The sequence below is a fragment of the Rhea americana genome, unplaced genomic scaffold (assembly GCF_003343005.1).
Source record: "Rhea americana isolate MKP2758 unplaced genomic scaffold, rheAme1 scaffold_2, whole genome shotgun sequence".
NCBI lineage: Eukaryota > Metazoa > Chordata > Aves > Rheiformes > Rheidae > Rhea > Rhea americana.
The window spans coordinates 5089847-5110734 of NW_028186149.1; the positions used below are offsets into that span (position 1 = coordinate 5089847).

General features: G+C 37.2%; 1 protein-coding gene across 6 annotated transcripts in view; it reads right to left on the reverse strand.

The window, feature by feature from the left end:
- The window catches only part of TCF12 (transcription factor 12), a 180098-nt gene that overhangs the window by 53422 nt on the left and 105788 nt on the right, over window positions 1-20888 (reverse strand). For all 6 annotated transcript variants that reach the window (XM_085303359.1, XM_085303358.1, XM_085303357.1 and 3 more), the window contains exon 6: window positions 1937-2072. In XM_085303359.1, coding sequence (XP_085159485.1) covers window positions 1937-2072 — 136 coding nt within the window. The remainder of the gene's footprint in view (window positions 1-1936; window positions 2073-20888) is intronic.

Genomic DNA, 20888 nt, shown 5'->3' on the forward strand with positions numbered 1-20888 from the left:
AAAAAAAAAAAAAAAAAAAAAAAAAAAGACATTTTCTCAAGTCATTGGAAACAAGACTTGAGATATCAGAATGCCGCTTTTTTTCTCCCTTTCTGTATATGCGGTACCTACCACCTGCTTGCATCTAGGGTTACAAACCTCCAGATTCAGTCATGATAGAAAGAGAAACACTGTGCTGTTAGCAGCTTAGAGAGGCTATCCCCCTTGAAATTCCCTTTCAAGCAAAAAAATATAGGGGAACACGACTCCTCTGAAAACACCATACTTGACTTAATTTTTTAAATTTAAAAATAAGCAAACATACCAAAGTCTGCAGAGTTTTCCATAAGAAACTGTTCCTTAACCAAGTATTGAGTTAGTAGAAATCAGACAATCTGGTTTGAGATTCTCTCTTAATGCCTACATCATACATTTCTTCAGCCTTTCTGTCCCTGCTAATATCACTCTCCCTGTCTAGCATTGAAAGTAATGTTGTAACAGGCACTCTGCTACTCAAAAACTTGGCAAGTTACTACTATAGTAGTGCTTCAAAGGGGCTCAAACATAAAAAACTCAAGTCTTCTCTATTAAACTCCAAACATTCTTCCAACTGCCAAGCAAAATATTTCACTGAATTTTCCTTAGATTATTCCTCTTCTGAAACAGATACGAAGAACTTCAGTGAATTCTCGCATCCTAAGAAGCATGAATACTTTCAAAAATATTTGTAAAGACAACCTCACTATTAAATGACAGTTGTCTTGGCAACAGGTTAAAAAAGGTATACAAAAACAATGTTTTTAAGCAAATACACATATATATGTAATACATAATAAAATAATACGTGTGTACTACACACACACACACTCATATATATAATTCTGAAGTGGAATTTCTATCAATAAAGATTTGAAAAACAATTTCAAGTGCATTCAGGACTTTAATATACTAGGAGTTTACATCTCTAGATAACACTGATGTTATTTCAAGAAACAATCTGCATTTGATGAAATTTGGTTTTGCGATAATCTATGGTTTCAGTTATACAGTTCCAACGAGGAAAAATTTAATATGGAATATAAGTGCTATACAAATGAGGAACATTCAAAAATAAAAAAAAATAGAGCAACCATAGTGATGTAAGATAGTAATACTGAATTATGGTAGCTTTTAACTTGGAATATCAAGTTACAGTCTCTCTTCTGGTACTAGAAAAATAATTTTTTAAAAACTTTGATGTCCAATTATTTGGAATACTGTTAGAGCATAAACAATTGAACAGCTGGCTCATTTTTGATTCCTGAACTCAACAGAAAGTCTTTAGAGGAATCAAATATTACTAGTGACTGAAACTGAAAAGACTCCATTTATCTTTAAGCATATCCAGAATAAAATGCAAATACTGTTATGATATTGTGACAACTTTTAAGCAAGTTCCTGTGTGCATATTTTACAAGGTAATTTTATTTTAGGTTAATCTACTAGTCTTCAATTGCTACAAACTTTAAAGGCATGTTGAACCAATTATAATGAACTATAATATTACCCTGAACAAAGTAACTTTTAGCATATAAAAAGATAATTGTTTCCCCTTTGTGTCTTTCCCCTGCTAAATAATGCTAATGACCTCAAGGTCAGGCATTTCCAGGAGTTAATGATGGCATGGGTTAAGGGCACTCAGCTGGTCATCAGCTCCTATCCATCTGTCATTATTGCTTTTGCAATTAAGGGTTTTATTGGAGTTTCTTGTTTTATAAGCAATACTGATCAGTGCTGAACCCAAAACGAGTGTTAAGACAAAACTCTTAGTAGTTCTAGTTTAGCTCTTACATAGCTGCTTGCTGTAATTTGAATTGCTCAGTGCAGATCAACTTCAGTTGTATAAAATGAGCTGTCAAGGAAAATAAAGTTTGAGGAAACACACCATGAATTAAAGTTTAAAAACTGCGGTACTGACCAAGAGCTGGTGAGTCATGAAGTGGTCTTCGGCGCTGATTTGTGCCAGAGAACGGGTAGTAGGGTGTTCCAGGCTTTCCTGAGGATGACAGCTGACCTGGACTTCCAAGTCCCATATCTAAGCGAAGCAGACTAGACTGCAAAATATAGAGAGTAAAGTACATTTAATCTCTAAAAAATTAAGCTGTTAATATTCCAATGTTCATAAACTATTATTTACATACACTGCTCTTGGCAGTTAGAGCCATTTATTGGGTTTTCAGGTTTTGGAGATCAAAAAACATTGTTGACTTGTTAAAATTAACATTCAGAAAATACACTATAGTGTAATTCAGAAAGATAGAGCAAGTTTGACTGTGAGCCCCCAAAACATAACCATTTGTGTTTAAAAGGTCTGAATGAATCAATTCATGCTCAAACTATAAACAAAAATCAAAATACTTTGTTCAGTTTGCAATGTAACACCTTGTCCATTGTACAATAAATAGAATTGATAAAAACTGCYAAGAGCTTATAGCGTGATATTAGGTTTTAGCATGTACTGTAAAAGCAAGACTTAAATTATATTCATAAAAACATAGCATAATTGTTCCAAAAAATCATTCTTAAACACAGACACAAGAGACAACATATGAGATTAAAGCACAGAACACAACAAATGTGACATTTTAAAATCTTCAAACCAACAATGTAGTTTCAATGCAGTGGATACAAGCATATATTAAACAGTTAAAACAGGCATTGTTTGGGTTCAATATTTCGATTTTTTAYGAAAATTAAATGAATGTTAGCAATTTATGAGATTCTTTTTTTTTTTCATGCTTAACCTTATTTTAGTCTGGAAAAAACCCCAAACAAACAAACTTGGAAATGAAACCCACACAATTGTTTCAAAAGAAAGCACAGTGCTACCAAGCATTACACTGGATGCTTCACTCAACTTTGCTCCCACGGCAATAGTCCGCTCTGCYTTACACACAGCATAAGGCACTTTGCTTATACTATTCACAAAACCAGACAGTGTTTTAAGGTCAACATGGAACCAGCCACCCTTCTGAGACAAATGATYTGGTCTTCATTTCTTTGTGCTAAGTCAGTAGCTGGGGCAGGCATCCTATTACAACTTACAAGCCCAGAATAGCCGTCAGCATCRTGGAGGTAAAGCACACGGCTGTTGCATGGAGGACAACAGCTCTGCTTGCTTGTGTTCAAGCTGCACTGACGTTACTTGATCATTGACACRCAAGATGATGAAACTGCTGACTGGATTAACATCTGTATCATAGCGAAAACKAAAAGCAGGAGGTGTCTCCTTTCAGACCCCTGGTTCTCAGGCTGACTTGCCCCTCCGCTGAAACCGCAGGCACCGGTGACAAGTTCTCTGCGCTCGCGGAGGTGATCAAGCAAGCGCACTTACAGCCCGAGCTGCCCACACATGCTGTTGCTTCCTGAGACCAGAGCAGCCTCCTGCRATATCCACAGACACCAGTGCTCCTGGTCCTCTTCACCTTTCCTTCTGAAGCCTAAATACCCTCATTTGTAAATATGTGTACACATTTTTTGGATTAAATTATATCATTCAAGCTGGTTCTTTTCATGTTTCTATATATTCTACTCTATACACCATCAGGAACCCTTGACTTGTTTCATTTTCAAGATTTATATTTTAGTGTATTTGCTATTTTGAAATTATCAACATCATTTTAATTTTTTTCTGCGATGACTTCCGAAAGATGAGTCTTTATCTCATCACACAGCTCTCAGCAAGATCCTAAAAACCTCTTAACTTGCAATACTCTGGGATTAGCAAGAGATCCAGAATTTATATATAAAATTAGAGACTATATACAAAATATCATTTTATGATGAAATACTCTTTGTCAGAATTTTTAATATAGCACTCATTGAAATTAGAAAACTTTATAAGGAGTCAGGTGATCTTTAAACAAGGTAAACAGCAAATATATGGGAAATCTGCCTGTAGATCAGGCTTTAAGATTTGCTCATTTTGCCTTTGACAAACAGTTGAGAATCACAGAATCGGTAAGGTTGGAAGGGACCTCTAGAGATCACCTAGTCCAACCTCCCTGCTCAGCAGGGTCACCTAGAGCATGTTAGACAGSGTTGCATCCAGGCAGGCCTTGATTGTCTACAGAGAACGAGACTCCACAACCTCTCTGGGCAGCCTGGTCCAGTGCTCTGTCACTCTCACAGTGAAGAAATTCCCCCTCACGTTCAGGCGGAACTTCCTGTGCTTCAATTTCTGCCCATTGCCTCTTGTCCTGTCACACGGGACAACTGAACAGTTTGTCCCTGTCCCCTTGACACCCTCCCTTCAGGTACTTGTACACATTGATCAGATCCCCCCTCAGCCTTCTCTTCCCCAGGCTGAAGAGGCCCAGCTCTCGCAGCCGTTCCTCACGGGGCAGATGCTGTGTTTTGTAGAACACAATGATTATTAGACTATCTGGCATTACATAGTATAAATCTGAATTTAGCACAGATGCTACTTGAACTATTATTAGTTTTGGTGGTGAACAGTGTACAAGAAAACTGTACAGTATTTTACAAGTGAAAACCAGCTCTTCCAAACCAATAAATGAAACCAATTCTGTACTTATCCTAAGAATTAATCAAAAGGTTAAACTTGGCCTCTGGCCCAAGAATACACAGAATTGAAGGAAAATTTCTTTGCACAGCCCTCGAGGAAGGGAAAGCAGCATTGTGATGGTTATCATTTCCAGGAGCAGAAGCAAGGTACCATGCGGAGAAGAGCAGAGGTGGGAAGGGACCGCCAGAGGTCTTCCAAATCTGTCCATCCTGTTCACTCACAGCAGCTGCTAAATAGCACTAGAAATGACATCCCAGTCACACTAAAGATYCTCCCCAACAGCATCTCCTTCTGAGCACTGGCAGTGATTTTGGAAATGCAAAGGGATCCATACAGACATCCAAAAAGAGATAGAAAGATCCTCAGCCCCACTACTTGTGGGGGTGCAGGAGGAAGAGACAAAACACTTCCACCAAGTCATCCCAAAGCCGTATATCTGTATCTTTTCCAAACTTAACCTCCAACCTTCACCTAATGACATTTGCTATTCTTGCTTTCATCCTCCTAAGTATTCCAGGTCCTGACATTTTCATCGAAACCCTATTTCAAATCAATATGACTGCTGCAAGAGCATGAACTAAGTGTTGATGCATTGAAGATTAATTCTTCACAAGTAAACTAAAGCAAAAACATACTCATCCTTTTAAGTTAGCTGGTGCAGCTACCTAAGTCAGTGACTCCAGCAATGAGGCACCGGAATAACTAGCAGAGTCAATTCACAGACCTGAAAGTTAGAAACACAGTGGAAAAGTAATAGAATACACACCAAAAAACCTCAAACTGTGCAACCTACTCTAAAAAAGTCTACTTGTCTAAATAGCATTTGGTAGGGAATTCAACAAAACCCTTCTGTTGTTGCCACAATTAAACAAGGTTTACACAGTAAGTCTGTTTAAAATTTTATAATTGTTCTTCAGTCTTCCAAAATAAAATAAAAATAGATGTCATTAGTTCATCTTATTGATTTTTCTGCCTGTCTGAACCAATTGAGAAGCAATATTGATTGGGACTGATCTTTTCCTAAGGGCATCTGATAAAGAAAGGAATACAAAAATACCACTGAGGATTCAATGAGTAGCAAAAGAGCTTTATGTTATCAGCACGGCGCGTCTTTGCCCGACGCCCGAGGCCCCGCTGCGGCTGGCGGCGCCTCCGTGGCCCGGCTTGGTCTGCAGCTCGCGGCGCGGCGCAGCCGGGCTCGTGCAGGGAACCGCATCTGCGCGCCGCGGACCCAATTACGGGCGACTAATCAGCGACCGGTCTTCCCTGACCATCACCCGCTCCCGCACTCCTGTCACCGATAGACGCGCACCCCCCTTCGAAACATGCCTCTTTGGATTTTGTAAGACGTAAGCCCAGCTTCAAAGTTATCTAAAGCAGTACTTCCCCATGGGAACGGCGTTCCACAGCTAGCCTAAAACCGCTTTTATTCCACTCGCATAAGAACACAACAACCTTAGATCCAAAGAGGCTGGAAAGGAGAAAAGTAGTAAACTTAGCTGCTTTACTTCTAAAACGAATCCCTTTCGGCCAAACCAGGGAACAGTTTGGACAGCCTAAGAGGAAACGGTATGACCTGACCCCTCAAAACTAAGGTTTCTACAATCTGGACAGATATTTTGAAAGGGTGCCTCTGCAAGGAAAAAAAATCTCAGAAAAATGCGACGCACAGGAGTCACCTACTCAAATACGGCAAGGTGTAGGGGAGGGATCGTACGTCTGTACTTACGCACGTACACATCTCTGTCGCGGAAACATGCACCTCCATCGCAGCTGCCCACCCAGGCACCGACGAGCTCGTCGGCCACCTGCCCAGATCCAAACAGTACACCTGGGCTGGGGGCGTGGGGAGGACCCAAACTTTCTTACTCAACATATTTTTAGATGGTTTTAAAATCGCTTCTTTCAAAGAATTTGAGACTAAAAGTAAGGAAAGTTTGTGCTTTCTTTTATTCAGCCCAACTGCATGAGTCTTTACAATCCCAGGGACACAATTTGACGTTAAAACTTTGCTCTGCCTTCAGTGAGCTTCGAGGCCGCTGGCCAGCAGAATGCTAACCRGTTGGTAAACTGCTCTTTGATTTTCTTACTCTGATTAAAAACTAAAGAAAAAAAGTACCGTAGACAGGTAAAGGCCTACATATGCCTTTATATGATATCTGCTGAAGCTCTCCAAGATTTAGGTTGTAAGTTAGCAAAAAAACCAAATTGTCCTTCAATACACTAATGTTTTTAATAAATGCACTTCTAAACACTGCTGTGTATAAGGCTTTATCATCTTCAAAAGTATATTTGCTATAGGCAGATGGCCTAGTGCTTCTCAGGCAATCAGCATTTGTGGTGGTGTAAATCCTGTTTGAGTTCATCTTTGGAAGTGAAATGAAAGTTGCAACTTAGGTACTGAGAACTCGCATCTCAATAAAATTTTCCCTCATGAACTAACCAAATAGACTTTATATTACCCATGTTTCTGAGTTTTTGGAGTTAGTTTCCTCTTCAGAAAGTTTACACTTTGCTTCTCAGTAGTTAGGCTGCCTCTATTTAAGGAAATCAAACTAGAAAGTTTTAAAAAAAAAAAAAAAAAAAAAAAAAGAAAAGAAAAAAGAAAAGTGGATGGAGAAAAAATGGAGAAAAAGGTAGCTAGTGAGCTTAGCTAGCAATTGGAGACTTAGATAAATTATTTTGGTAATTAAAAGTAAAATAACTCAATAGCATTCATCTCAGTCAAATCCTTTTGTTTCTTGACTAGTAGTAACAAGACAGTTTAAAAACTTCATGAAATAGAAGCTTCTCTCAGCATTTTTTAATTTCTCAGAACCACGCAGAGCAGCATTCCCCACTTCAGCTCACTATAAACTCGAAATCCTCCCCTGGGCAGAGCAAAGTTTTTAATGCACTGTTGCTTTTATTCATTGAGATATTTGGATGAAGATTAAAATCTGTCTTAGTACTTCAAATGTCTTGTCTTACGGATAAAACAACACAATTTTACGCACTAATTTAACAGTACGTGGCAAAACGAAAAGTCTGCTAGACTTGTGCAGTCCCCCAGTGAAGTTGTACGTGTTATTGTGACTCCAAAGGAAAAGCTGGCACAAAATTAAAATATTGACAAATAACAAAATGAAATCCTTGTACTGCACAGAGTTTTTGGCTGCAAAAAAAGCCATTCAACTGAGTTGCGTGTCATTCAATTTAAGTCAAGAAAAATAACCAAGATGCAAAATGTTGAATTTCATATTCCTCAAATCTTGAATGTTTGGCAACTCTGTGACTATAAACTCCAAGACAGAAAATGAACTTTGAAAAACACTGGCACATGGTGTAAATTCATCTTAAATTTAAATCCTAGAGATATATTTGCAATTATCAGCATGCTGTTAAAGAATCTCATCCTGAGAATATCAAATAGTAATGTGAAATACCGTGTCACCATTTTGAGAACAAAGGGACCCTGAATGAGTAATCAATAGCAACTGGCAGAAAATGAGGCATTAATTACAATCCTCTCTAGTGTTTTGTCTCAAACAAGGTTTCATTAAATATATTGTGCTAACCTGTACATCCTCAAGCCATTACCAATAGATTTGATCAGATATGTTTTCTGTCTGTTTCAGAGGGAAGAACATCAGAATTAATACTTCCCACCAAAGAAATCCCCCAAAACAAAACAATGCCTAAAGTATTACACGATAACTTGAACATTTTTTTCTTGATCAATTTAAAGAAAAGYAAGGGTTGCTAATAAAACATCTCAGGAGAGGATCCCCTAACAACATGCTGATAATTGCAAACATATTCCTCATTTAAAAAGAAAAAAAAAAAAGTACTCAGATCTTATAATCTCAATGTAATCTCTTGAAAATTTAATTATCATCTCCTATACCTAAAGTATCATGCAGGTTTGAGAAGATAATGACAGTCATCCATCAACTGCATCCTGCCAGTGTAATCAGGCTAATCTAGCTCACTGGAGTAAAAAAACAGCTACCTAGGGTACTAAATACTGAARTGATGCAACATCATAAACAAAGTAAGAGACAGTTTTAATATCTTCCTAATTAACATTAATACTGAAAAACATCAAGTTATCAATATATTTTCTTATTGCAAAGCTTTTTCCTGATCATGAACTTCTTCTTCAATGTGTACACACAAGTAGAATCACCTGCTACAGATAATTCTATCAATGCATATGTATACATGCACATATGCATGTGTGCGTGTATGTATATATAGGTATGTATGTATGTGTATACACACACACACACACACACACACAGACTAAGCACAGCAACAGGGGACGGAGAAGGAAGTATCACAGTAAGTTTTTACAAGATTCCAAACCAATTTTTGTAAGCAGTGGGAATAAGGAAGATTAAATGTGAAGGGAAGAAAATATTTGGTATTTCTTCTGCACTTAAATCACTTGAAAGCACCCAAGCAGTATGACTATTTGAACGAATACTTTCCTTCTCTGATGTGATAGTGCTTTCTCTGCACTGATACCCTATTTTGGCAAGATTACAAATTCTGTCTTTCTCTTCTAAAAAAGCAGCCCCCTCCCTGCTGATGCTGATGGCCAATCCCCGAGGATATGCTGGCTCAGCTTGTCTTTGCTCATCCCCCAGGCAAGGTATTTTTGTCTTGCTCACTGAATGCAAGGAAGGCATTACTAAGCATTGTGATTACAGGTCAGACTCCCCTCCCTTTGCCTTTGAATCTTTCTGCTACATTATAAAAACAGTAATTTGAACAGCTTCCTTACTGTGATTATACAAAAGCAGAAGGTTTGTGGAGAACTGCAAAATGTCAGAAGAGAAGCAGCTGAAGCATTAYTCATCTACTTTTTTAATTTTTTTGGTACCAGCCTTGCTGCTTTTCTCTACAATTATATGATATGAGGATGAAAATCAACATTATAGCAAAGATTTTATGTTGAATCTCATTTACAGAAGTTAGAGTGCAAAAGATATCATAAAACTGAAGTTATCTTTGCATCTGTTCCTCCTTCTGCATCTTCAGCACAATGATTAAAAAAAGTGGGGGGTGGGGGAGACCATTTGTAGTATGTTAGGTCAACATGGTATGGAAGCTGTTTCTCTCCACACAATYGAGAGAAAAATCTCACCTCCTCCAAGCAGCAAATCAAAGTGCAAAACAATGAGGTTAGAAAAAACTGTCATTAGTATGGCAAAAAAGGACCAGCTAAATCTTAGGGCTTAATATGCAAAATCTGTATGTTTTAATTTATGAAGGATGGATGAACTGTGTTGTACACATTGCTGTTCACTGCTGGCACTTCAAAATCCCGACAACAGCTTGAATCATAATTGTCACCTGCATCTGTATAGCAGTGCTTTTTTATCTCTATATAAACCATTGGTTATGAAAACACATAATGACAGAACAACAGACCAGGTTTTGTTCTACCAGATTGCTAGGTTAGACAGCATTAAAGATCAGGTGAAAGCTAAGGCCAATACTAAGATGCTAACAAACAGATAGACAAGCCCCTAAAATAAATATTTATCTTAAGCTAAAACACCACCACAAAAAATGTTATCCTTTTCCACCTGGTCTTTAGAAAACTAGCACAAGGAGCCCTCCCTATCATCCTGAACAGCACTCTGCAACACATCTGGAACCAATACAAGCTGAATGGTTTAGTTCCTGGGAAGAGGAATCAAAATTAGCAAATCTCGAAGGGGCACTGACAAGTCTTTTGCTTTTATTCGTCCACAGAATATCTGTTCAAACTACAACCTCTCCAGCCCATCCCAGGGAGCAAATGCTAAGTAGCAGGTTGCTCACTCAATTCTCATCTGCCCCCTCCCAAGTTCCGTGCAGGGCCCATTTTCATCTTAAGAGCAGTATCCATGCTCGTTGCATGTAATCCATGCAAATTTTGGGAAGGGACTGCATTTCACCTACTTTTCACAAAGCTGTGGAGGAAGAAAGAAAGGTAAAGGCATGTTACAGTAGCTACAGACAAAAGAGCTAAATACTTCAAGAAAAAACAAATGTCAATCCAGATCACTAAAACCGACAACTCAGGTATGGCTGGGAGATGAGCTCATCTTTTCTTCATCCTCCCATAGTCTCATGAATCTGAAACTGAAAAGTGCCCAGCTCTAAGATGGTAATATTGGTTAAAGACAAATATTATTGGGGGGGTGGGGGAGGGGGAGCATCTGCACTCCATGGTTTGATAGGCTCTTTACTACCATATAGAGGAACACATAAAAAGTTATACATTTGATTCACAGAATACTCATTACCTTAGATGCAATCAAAYACATAATCAGAAATTAAAAAGAGGTAAGAAAACTTGCCAGTCTTAGTGTGGGAAAGAGAAGGGCAAAGACAAGTAACAGTTTGCCTGCTTCTTTAAGCAGTCACAAGGATTCCTCCCAGAACTGCTCCTCTTTATTAATAGCATCCCTCTTCCAACTACAGCTAAGTCTTAACACCTGCTACCCACTGCATTCAGGGATGTCTTCCCTGATTAACTTCAGGTGGTCACCTCTAGCTCTGGAAAAAGAAATCTTGCCTGAGCACCATACAGTTTTACTTTCTAAAAAGGTTCTGTCTACAAGCAGAATCCCTCTCTGCTGAAAGGTGAGAGAGATTTTCCCAATAGCACAGAAAGTAATTCAGTTGTAATAAGTCACAATCAAGAGAAAGTTAGTATCTCTTAATTTTATTTGATAGGTAAAGCAAAATAAAACTCAAGTTTGGACATCTCAACTGCCCTTAATATCCATCTGCCTTTCCTCACCCCTTCCTTCTAAGGCAGCATCAGCTGGCAGGAGCCAGAGTCACTGCCTCGGTTAACAGCCTGTCACCCCTTCCCCTGGGAGCCCTGCTTCTCAGACTGACAGCTCAGCTGCAAAAATCTGCTCGGGGGAGACACCTGACAGCAAAGGTGTCAGAGAAGAGAATACTAACAAGAGGAAATTTACAAAATAAAGTTAGTTTGTCAACTTTAAAGTTACAGTAGTATTAAAAAACCTCCCACGTTAGGACATCCTAAGATTTATACACTTTCATACCTCAGTATTATTTGGATTTAAACAGACATTACGGTGTCTATACTGTTCCTAAAACTATGTGAGGAAGGTACAAAAGTAACATATMTGAAGGGTCTAGAATATGAAGTATTTTCCTTCCTTTTTGCAAAGATCCAACTAAAGCAGCTTCAAATACACTGTCAACARTTAAGTAGAAAGAGCTTCCTTGTTGCTATTGAATATATACATTACAGATTAAAAATCATGTGTTCACAGCTGTAATTAAAAAAAAAAGTAAAACTACAGAATAACCTCTATAGCATATATGCTTTCTTTAATTAGCRTAAGTTTAAAGTGTACATAATTTTTCTTATTACACACATGTACTTTGATGTATTCTAGATTTTGATTTTTAAAAGTTAATAAAGCCAGATAGTAACTCATTCTATAATAGCCATTTCAAAAGTTGAGGTAAAAAACCCAAAAAGCTGAGGGGATCTGAGGCTCACTATCACGTTTAGTCCAACCTACTTCAGAGAGAACTAGCCACATTCTAGCATTCCTTTTGCCACTTTAAACAGTATTTCCTCCTCTACTGTCTACTGGTCTCGCACACAAGTGTAGTCTAAATACACCTACTCTCAATMATTCCTGAGACAAGCTTGTTACACTTTTCTATTCTTTTAATTTACCTCCTTTCATTAGTTTTGTTGTGTGTTCCCTTTGTTTCTTTTTAATAATACTATAATACCATATGAACAGATGGTACATCCTCAACATAAAATAACCCTAATCATTTCTTCTCAAGGAAGTTGAGCAGGGACAGAAATCTTGGAGACAAGCAATAAAAAAAAAAAAAAGAAAGAAAGAAAGACTCAATTCATGCAGAAAGAAAACTACTAAATTCTCTGTGAATATATATATACATATATATATATATATAAGTGTTAGAGAGAGACAGAGAGAGAGATTGAGGGCTTGCACATACAAACCGCAGATCATATATCAAGTCGCTAACAAAAGGGACTAAGAAGAAACATCTCCCTTTATATTTGTTGGACACAGTCATCCTTTACTTGTTCCATCTTCCAGCAAGACACCTAGTGCTCGCTGTCCTTCGCCACGCAGTGCCACGGGAATGGTGCTCTGTGCTATGTGTTAGTGATCTGCTGAATGCCCCTGGTATTAGTATAACAAATTGCTAAAAACTCAGCAAAGCTTTCTGTGAGCAACTACGAGGAAACGCTGCCACATTGCTTTTGGAGCGCTATGCTTGCATACTAGGAAAGACKTGTCTGGAAGCTTTCATACACATTTAAAGAATAAAATTGCCTCTAACCACATTTGAAAATGAGATGTGCTRCCACTACCTTTTTTCTTCTTTTGATTCATACATTTTAAATAACGCCTCTGCTGCCAGGCACCACTAAGAAACACAATTTTCTTCTGCCGTTCACAATCATTCATGTTTCTTTCACTCCTGATRCTTCCCATGGTTCTTGTTCTTATTAAATGTGTCTTCCAGATTACATTTTTCATACACATTTTTCATTTTTCCATTTTCCCCCAGTAAATCTCTTCTTGCTTCACACATACATTTTACACATGCTCTTACCTCCCAATATTCATGTTTCTGTTAATGTTTATTCTTCCAGTTGTTAAATGCCATCTGACACTTTACTAAAAATAAATAAATCTGCTGCATCATACTATATATGTCATTACATAGTTTACGAACACATCAAAAATGCTTTTGAGTTTGTTATTCATTCTCCATTATACAAATGTTAATATCAAGTTGAATAATTCCCAATTTTCCAAATAATCTATCAGGATTTCCAGACAATTTAAAAAAATATTAGCTATTGATATATTGCCTGAGCTTGTTCAAGGTTTTTGTTCTTGTTGTTTCTTTATGCTAAGTTTGTTTTTTTGGTTTTTTTGTTAACCTATTACTGATACCCACTTTCTCTCTTGACTGCATATTCCTTATCTCTTCACCAGCAACATAAGAAGTTGCCATTTTTTTTGCCTATGCTGACGGTGAGAGCACTTTTGTATTCTTCCTGGACAACCTAAATTTCCCACCGATTAAGTAGGCAGTGAATAACAGTGCTGGAAAGTTTATAACATGGGACTTATTTTCCAATGTACAACATTACTGAATGGAACTGCTTCCCATTAACTAGACAAAAAGAATGTTTCAGATAACAAGATTCAAAACCTTTAAAATCCCAATATAAATCCTAAAAAAATTGTTATAAATCAAACACAGAAAGATCGYGAATTTTCACCATCACCCCCAGATCAACAGTATGAATTTCAGTTGCTCAGTGCCAATACTATATTAAGTTCTGCAACATCTTTTAGCCCATGTGAGTCAGACATTTACAAGACTAGCTTTCTTTGACTGCTGCCCATCAGAGGGGGACATTTCCATGTTAAATCATAGCAAAAGTGGAGGATGGATCAGCTTGTTTAAGCTTAACAAGCAGCGAGAAATCAGCTACATTCTCCTGCAAGGTACTACCTAAGTAATTTATGAGTAGTACTTACTCAAGTAATTTAATGGGTAATTTATGAAACAAAACATGCTCTGAAAAAGCATGAGCACCATTCCATCTGTTTAATATTCTATTGAAACATATATTATTTTGTTCCTGGTAAACAAAAAAATGGGATATTCTGAAGAACTAAGAACTTACGCCTTAAATGTATTTATTTGAAGTAAATTCCCATAAGAAACACCAACTATACTGCTAACATGCATAAAGTGTCACTGTCATACTACAAAATTCAGGCTAATTTAATATCTGATGTGCCTTACATCATGTTCCAATGATGCAATAATATGCTGCTAAATGAGTCACCTTGCATTAGCTTCACGGCAATAGCATAGCTGATTGCTATTGAAGGGAAATTGGTACAGCAATATTACCGGAAATGTTGATGGATCGTATTTTTTTCATTGATCCAAAATACAAAGTTCCTAAAGAGCCATATTTATTACCAATAGGCATACAACTTGMGTAATAATAGTAGCCAGAAATGAGTTAAAAATCCATGTCGCTACTGAATAAAACATACATATATATAGTATAAACAGTAAGATATATTCCTGTATACTTTATATTGTACCATATTTCTGTATGTCATACTGCATGAAATATAAATATAGAAGTATATGTACACATTTCATATACTATACATTTTGTGGTATATATTTCATTTAGTATTATAATTTTACATATAACAAGTAAATAGTATTTAGTCATACACAATCCATAACTCCTTCCAGCATTCATGTGCTTCAGATTTAAATGGCTATCATCAATTAAGCTTTTTGCCAAATGATTTGTATAACATGAAAATTGCCCTGTCATCATACAGGACCATACAGATTACGAAGTTAAAGAAATACAGAAAATTAAGTCTTTCTATTAAAAGGCTGTACTTTAAACAACAGTATTGGCACATGCTGCCTCTTTAGTTACTGCCTAACATCCGTTATACTTAGCACCCGATTTCATCTCCCTTCTCACATGTTGGGTACTATACAGACTTAAAATTATTACTCATTATCAAAAGAGGGTGAATGTGTTATTTTCACATGTCAAAAAAAATCCATAATGTCCATTTCTCCTGCATGATCACTTAGGACTGAAACAGAAAACTAGTGAATTATTTGCAACTCTCCCATCATCCTCAGTGCAGGGAAGCCAAGCTCCTTCACCCCGCCACGACTGCTGGGGGAGTGCCTCCCCACGGCCACGCAGAAGAGCCCCCCCGCTCCATCAACCAGACTGGGCACAACAGGGCAGCAGCCTCCCTAGCATCACGTTTGCCTTTGTGAAGATGCACACAAACAATTAAAAGAGGTATTCAAGTAACAGCTACAAATGTCAGGTGTCTCGCAGCTAGCCCAACTTAATTTAAAAATAACACAGATTCACAGCTTTCTTAGCTATCAGACCTGTCAAAGGAACACGCAATGACAGCTGGATACGTTTTTCATGATACTGAAAATAGTTACCCATTCACTCTCTACAGTCTAATCTCATCTCATTTACATAAGCTACCAYTTTCAATATTATTTTAGATAAAGAACTACTTTATTACAAGAAGCTTTCTGAAAATTTAATCTATATACAGTTTAAGATATGCAAAAAAATGCCCTTCCCAAATCTGCAAATACACAGCCAACGTGAATGCTGGGGTTCACACAAAATCACAAATAAACCCCTCCAATTCAAAGACATAACAGCAGACTTTCTGTCAAGTCATATAGCATCACATTCCATTCTGAGAGCAAAATAGTTTTTACATTCCTTCTAAAAAGCTATCAGTTCTTTGAGTAGTTAAAAGTTTTTGACCTCCATCTAAACCATTTCTGTATAAGCCTCGATGCGATTTTACGTGTGCTTTCAGGGTGTATGTACTCTACGCGCCATTCTGAAACACGCACACGGAAGAGGATTCAGAGCTTAGTTGCAAAGCACTAGACCAGCACAGGTTTTAACATAGCACACAGACACTATTTACCAATATTCACCCTAAACCACATAAAAACAAAGACAAATGCAAGTACCTTATTCAGCAGTGCTATTTGCATRAACAGGCCTAAAGGAAAATGCTCTGCGCTAGCAAGCTCCCTTTTGGTCCCCTTCAAACCCTTGATGAAAATAAACCTCGAAAGTACGTACCTCCTGTTTGGTAAAATATTTACAAGTTACAGTTGTATTTACATTCTTGTGACCCAGTGTTACATCTGAGTCGCATTTCTTTGGCGGTAGAAGTTCTATGAAGATAATCTTCACATTTAAATCCACACTAAAATTTCCAGATGTATTTGAGTCACTTAGATTTCTAAGCCACATTGAAAATCAACTGAGCTTAAGTTTCTACTGCATAAATACAAAGTATTTAGGTTCCTAATATTCCATCCAAACTACTGCTGAGATCATTTTCACTAACGGGTGAAAAGACTCATCATATTTCCACATCAGATGTATTAATACAGTTTACACTAGTGACAGATAGAAAGAACTCCAGTGAGAAGAAAGTAGGTTAGAGAATATTTGGACAAGTTAGATATTTTCAGTTCGTCTGAACCTAAAGACATACTCAGAAAACTGGCTCTTTCAATTTTAGAAACATTAGTGGTCGATTTTAAAAACTTGTGGTTCAGAAAGAAGGTAGAGGCTGGAAAACTTTTTTTTTTTTTTTTTTTTTTTTAAGGAAGGAACAAAAACAAAAGCAGGGGCTTGCAGTTCCTCAGCAATTTAAACTTCCTGCCTTGGGAGAACACTGGAGCGAGCAGACTGCGCATGTCAGAGGATAACAAAGAAGTGACATGGATTCAGCTAGAATAAACTATGCAAATCCAATCCCATTTCCTTTTTAGACAGCATAAGAGGTATTTTAATAAGGCTTTTACTATTTCCACATTTCACAGGTGAGCTAAGGGAACATGGACAACTGAAACTACTGCTCAAGAGAGCATAGCTGGTTCAAAAGCAGTAATTAGGAGTTGAGGATCACATTAGGTGAACATATTAAGTGAGATTTCACAGGAATCTGTCTTGGGTATCATTCCAYGTCTTAATTAGTGACTTGGATGAAAAATGAAGACCACATCTTCTAAATTCAGAGTAAACAATCCTGAAAGGTCTATAAACGCAGTGCAAGACTGGAATTCAATTGGGCTGACAAATTTAGAAGAGGTAGAAGCAATGTGGTAGGATGTAAATACATTCTTACCTATGCATGGAACCTATAAAAYAAAAAATACAGGCTAAGCAATGACAGGCTGAGCAGTATTACTGCAGAAAACTAATTGGGAAATTTTAGAGCACCATCAATTAAACACACCAAAAAGATTATGTTTGCTATGAAAAAGGCGAAAATCGTACAGTAAAAATTAACCGTATTATCAGAAAGTCAGAAGAAATTTCTTTTTTGTTTATCTGGTAGCGATGAGGTCTTAGGTGAGGTACTGCACCTAGTTTAAAACACCAGAATTCAACTGGAGTGTGAACCTGCTGGATAAAAACCYACAGCAAAGCATAAGCCTTTCTATCAATACACCAGTATCTCACATAGCTCCTCTAATGTATCTCCTATTATAAATAAAATAAATAATTCTRCAATGGGAACCCTAAGCTCTTCCACAATAAATACCAATGCAAAAGTTAAATCAGTTTACAGTTAAACCAGTTTATGTTACAGTCCTATCTTTTCTAAAGGCTCTATTATCATTTTCATCATCTACTGGATTTGCAGACTCTGCTGACTTAATAGAGAATAGTTCTTCTCTGCGCCCACTGTTGTAAGACAAAGAGTTAGATGCTTAGGTTACAGCAATACTTAGATAAGGCATCAAAAAGACTTTCCAAGACAAATTATTATTTGAGCAATTGGAGATGTGGGGCGGGGGGGGAACCTATCATCACGATAGAGTTTCCTCCATCTCTAGAGGTTTCTAAGAGCTGACCGGACGAGCGCCTACCAGCAGCAATGCAATGTTTCTTCATTCAGATTGACAAAATGATGTCTCAAGATCCCTTTTGACCTTTCTTGCTATTTCAGCATTGCAAGCTTCAGTGAGAGCTGTATTTAAGGCACTGGCAGAGATTTATGATACATATTAGAAACAAACAAAACCCCTCTCATCATTTYCTACCTCCAATTAAATGAGTTGAAACATCATCATATACTTAATTGATAAGATAAAAGTATGAACTGCAACTTATTACAGAATTGATTGATATTTTAGTCTGTTCTATATTTTCCTAAATATAAAAACAAAAAGATAATGTATGATAACATTTTTTTCCCTTTCTTAAACATTTTGAGTATATGGAAACTGGAAGATGAAATATTAAGGAAAGCATCAAAGGACTAAAAAGCACTATTAATAGAAACAAATACATGTAAGATATTTACTTTGAAATAGCCACATGTAATGATTAAAACAGCGCTTGATGCAGACAATTAGGATATATAAAAGCATCTTCCACAATGAGAAGCTAAACAACAGGAATTACACACTCATTACCACAAAAAGCCAGAATTTTACATAAAGTTAACATAAACCTGTTCTGCAAGGCAGAACATTAAGTTAATGAGAAAATTAGCTTGCTTCCAAACTAATGTCAAGTTTRAGCTAGTGTATTTAAACACTGTACATACCGAGTTATTTAAGTAACACTAGTAACATTAATACAATGTTTTACTGTTTAGACTGGCAATAACACGAAGTTCATAATTTCAGTTTAAAGAGGTATATTGCTTTCTGTGAGCACATTACTGAAAGGTCACCCATTCAGTCACAAATACATCTTTGTGTGTCACACCTGTGTTGCACAGAAGTGGTAAAGTCTCCAAGAAATCTTCACTCTAAAATGAGCATTTAGAGGCAAAAAAAATTCTCAGCTTACTTTAAAAGTATAACATTAAAAACCAAGAAATAATGCAGGATTGCACTGGATAATCTAATTATAAATAGTAAAACTCTGAAGACATTTTTTCCTTAAAGCAGGGTACTTAATGAACTATATTGAGCAATTATTAGTATTTGGGGGGGGGGGATTAAAAAAAAAGCCATCTATTATATCTCATATGAGAAGGATTCCATTTCTATTAGCAAGAAAAAAGTAAATGGCATATTGGACAGCCATTCCTTACTCAGGGAAGAGTGGCTGCCTGGGATGAAAGGAGAAAAGTCAGAAAGCATCACATTAAAAAGGAAAAACAGGAATCGGAAGCGCTGCTAATCCCTACCAGATAGTATGTAAGCCMTGCCCCTCCAGGACATTCTGCTCTTAGAGCAGAATTTTGACAGACTTTTGATTTATGGTGGATGGGCACTGTTTTTCCTCTCTTTAAGGCCAAGGAATTTTTTCTTCAATACCACTCTCAGTGATTCAGGACACACAGTTTTAGCTTTTCCCACATGTCGGGGGTTAGATTTAAGCCAGCAAATTCAGCAGACGAAGGATGGCTATTATTGTCACTTGTTCCATATAAGGGACTCGYCCCACTGAATTAAAGGGAATTTAGGCAAAGATATCACTAAAGAAACTAAGAAACAGCAAGTGATATTGCTAGTGTCTTGGTCCAAGACCACAATCATCATCTTGTCTCTTCAAGAAGGGCTGGAAAATGACTGGGATCTAAGTTGTCAAAGCAGAACTGATAGCAATCCTTCATTATGTCAAAATAATTAAGGAAGAAAACAACATCTGCATAATTTTATTGCCTACAGTGTCCAAATCAATTAAAATCATGGCAACAGCAGAGCCTAAAATACATCATATTGATCTTCCCTTTTTCTTGGCAGTCTCAGAAAATGAACCTGGTAGACTTGTCCAAGATGTACTTCATACAGTCTACTGATGCACAGAATTTAATCAGGTGAATTTAAAAAAAAAGACAAGGCTGAGGTTTTCACACTAGTCATTCTGACCACCAATTCCTGGATGCACTCTCCAAGACACTGGAGAGGTACTGCCAAGTTCCTTGTGAGCCTCATGATTCAAGCATGAAATCCAGTAGTATCTCACTGTGTYACAGTGAGTCCTCTACTTGCAAACAGTCAGTAGAGTAGTAGTATACTTTCCTGAGCTTCCTCTTGTCAGCTCTCCAGTGGACCATGCAACTGAAATGAGGACCCTTTCTACTACTCTTTGGATACAAAAAAGTATTTGAAGCACTAGATTAGTAGGTTTTATTATTCTTAGTTTTTTTTTTTTTTTTTAAAAAAGTCTTGTTATTCAGTAACCATAAATAATAGTAACGCAATTTGAAGCTAAAATGAAATAAGAGTATTTAATTCATAGCATCCCAAACCAGTCAACATAAATACAGAGAGACAGGTGAACAAATAAACCACCACCAATGAAAAGACCACCACTGCTATTCTGAACAACCTACCTACACTCTAAGGGTACATCAGAACAGTCTCTTCTCCTTGTCCAGCTAATCTGTTGTCCCTCTTGGCAAGGYGGTAGCCTTTGTACCTTATATTTCTGGTTGTATCCAAAAAGAGAGCCTATCGGGAAGTCTGTCAGAGAGCCCACCATAAAACAGACCTTCCTGTTGGAAGTTTCCATTGCAGAATATCTTTGGAAACGTTTCCAGAAATCTTCAGACTGCTCTGTATCTTGGTGGAACATGTTAAGTCTTACAACAAACATCCCCTTCATAGTCTTCTGGGGACTAATTTTAACTAAGAGCAGCCAGACTAATTTCTGGATAAAGATAGACCGTTCCAGTTTCTTTGATATGCAAACTTATCTTTCTTACACTAACTGTCATCTCTCATTTGC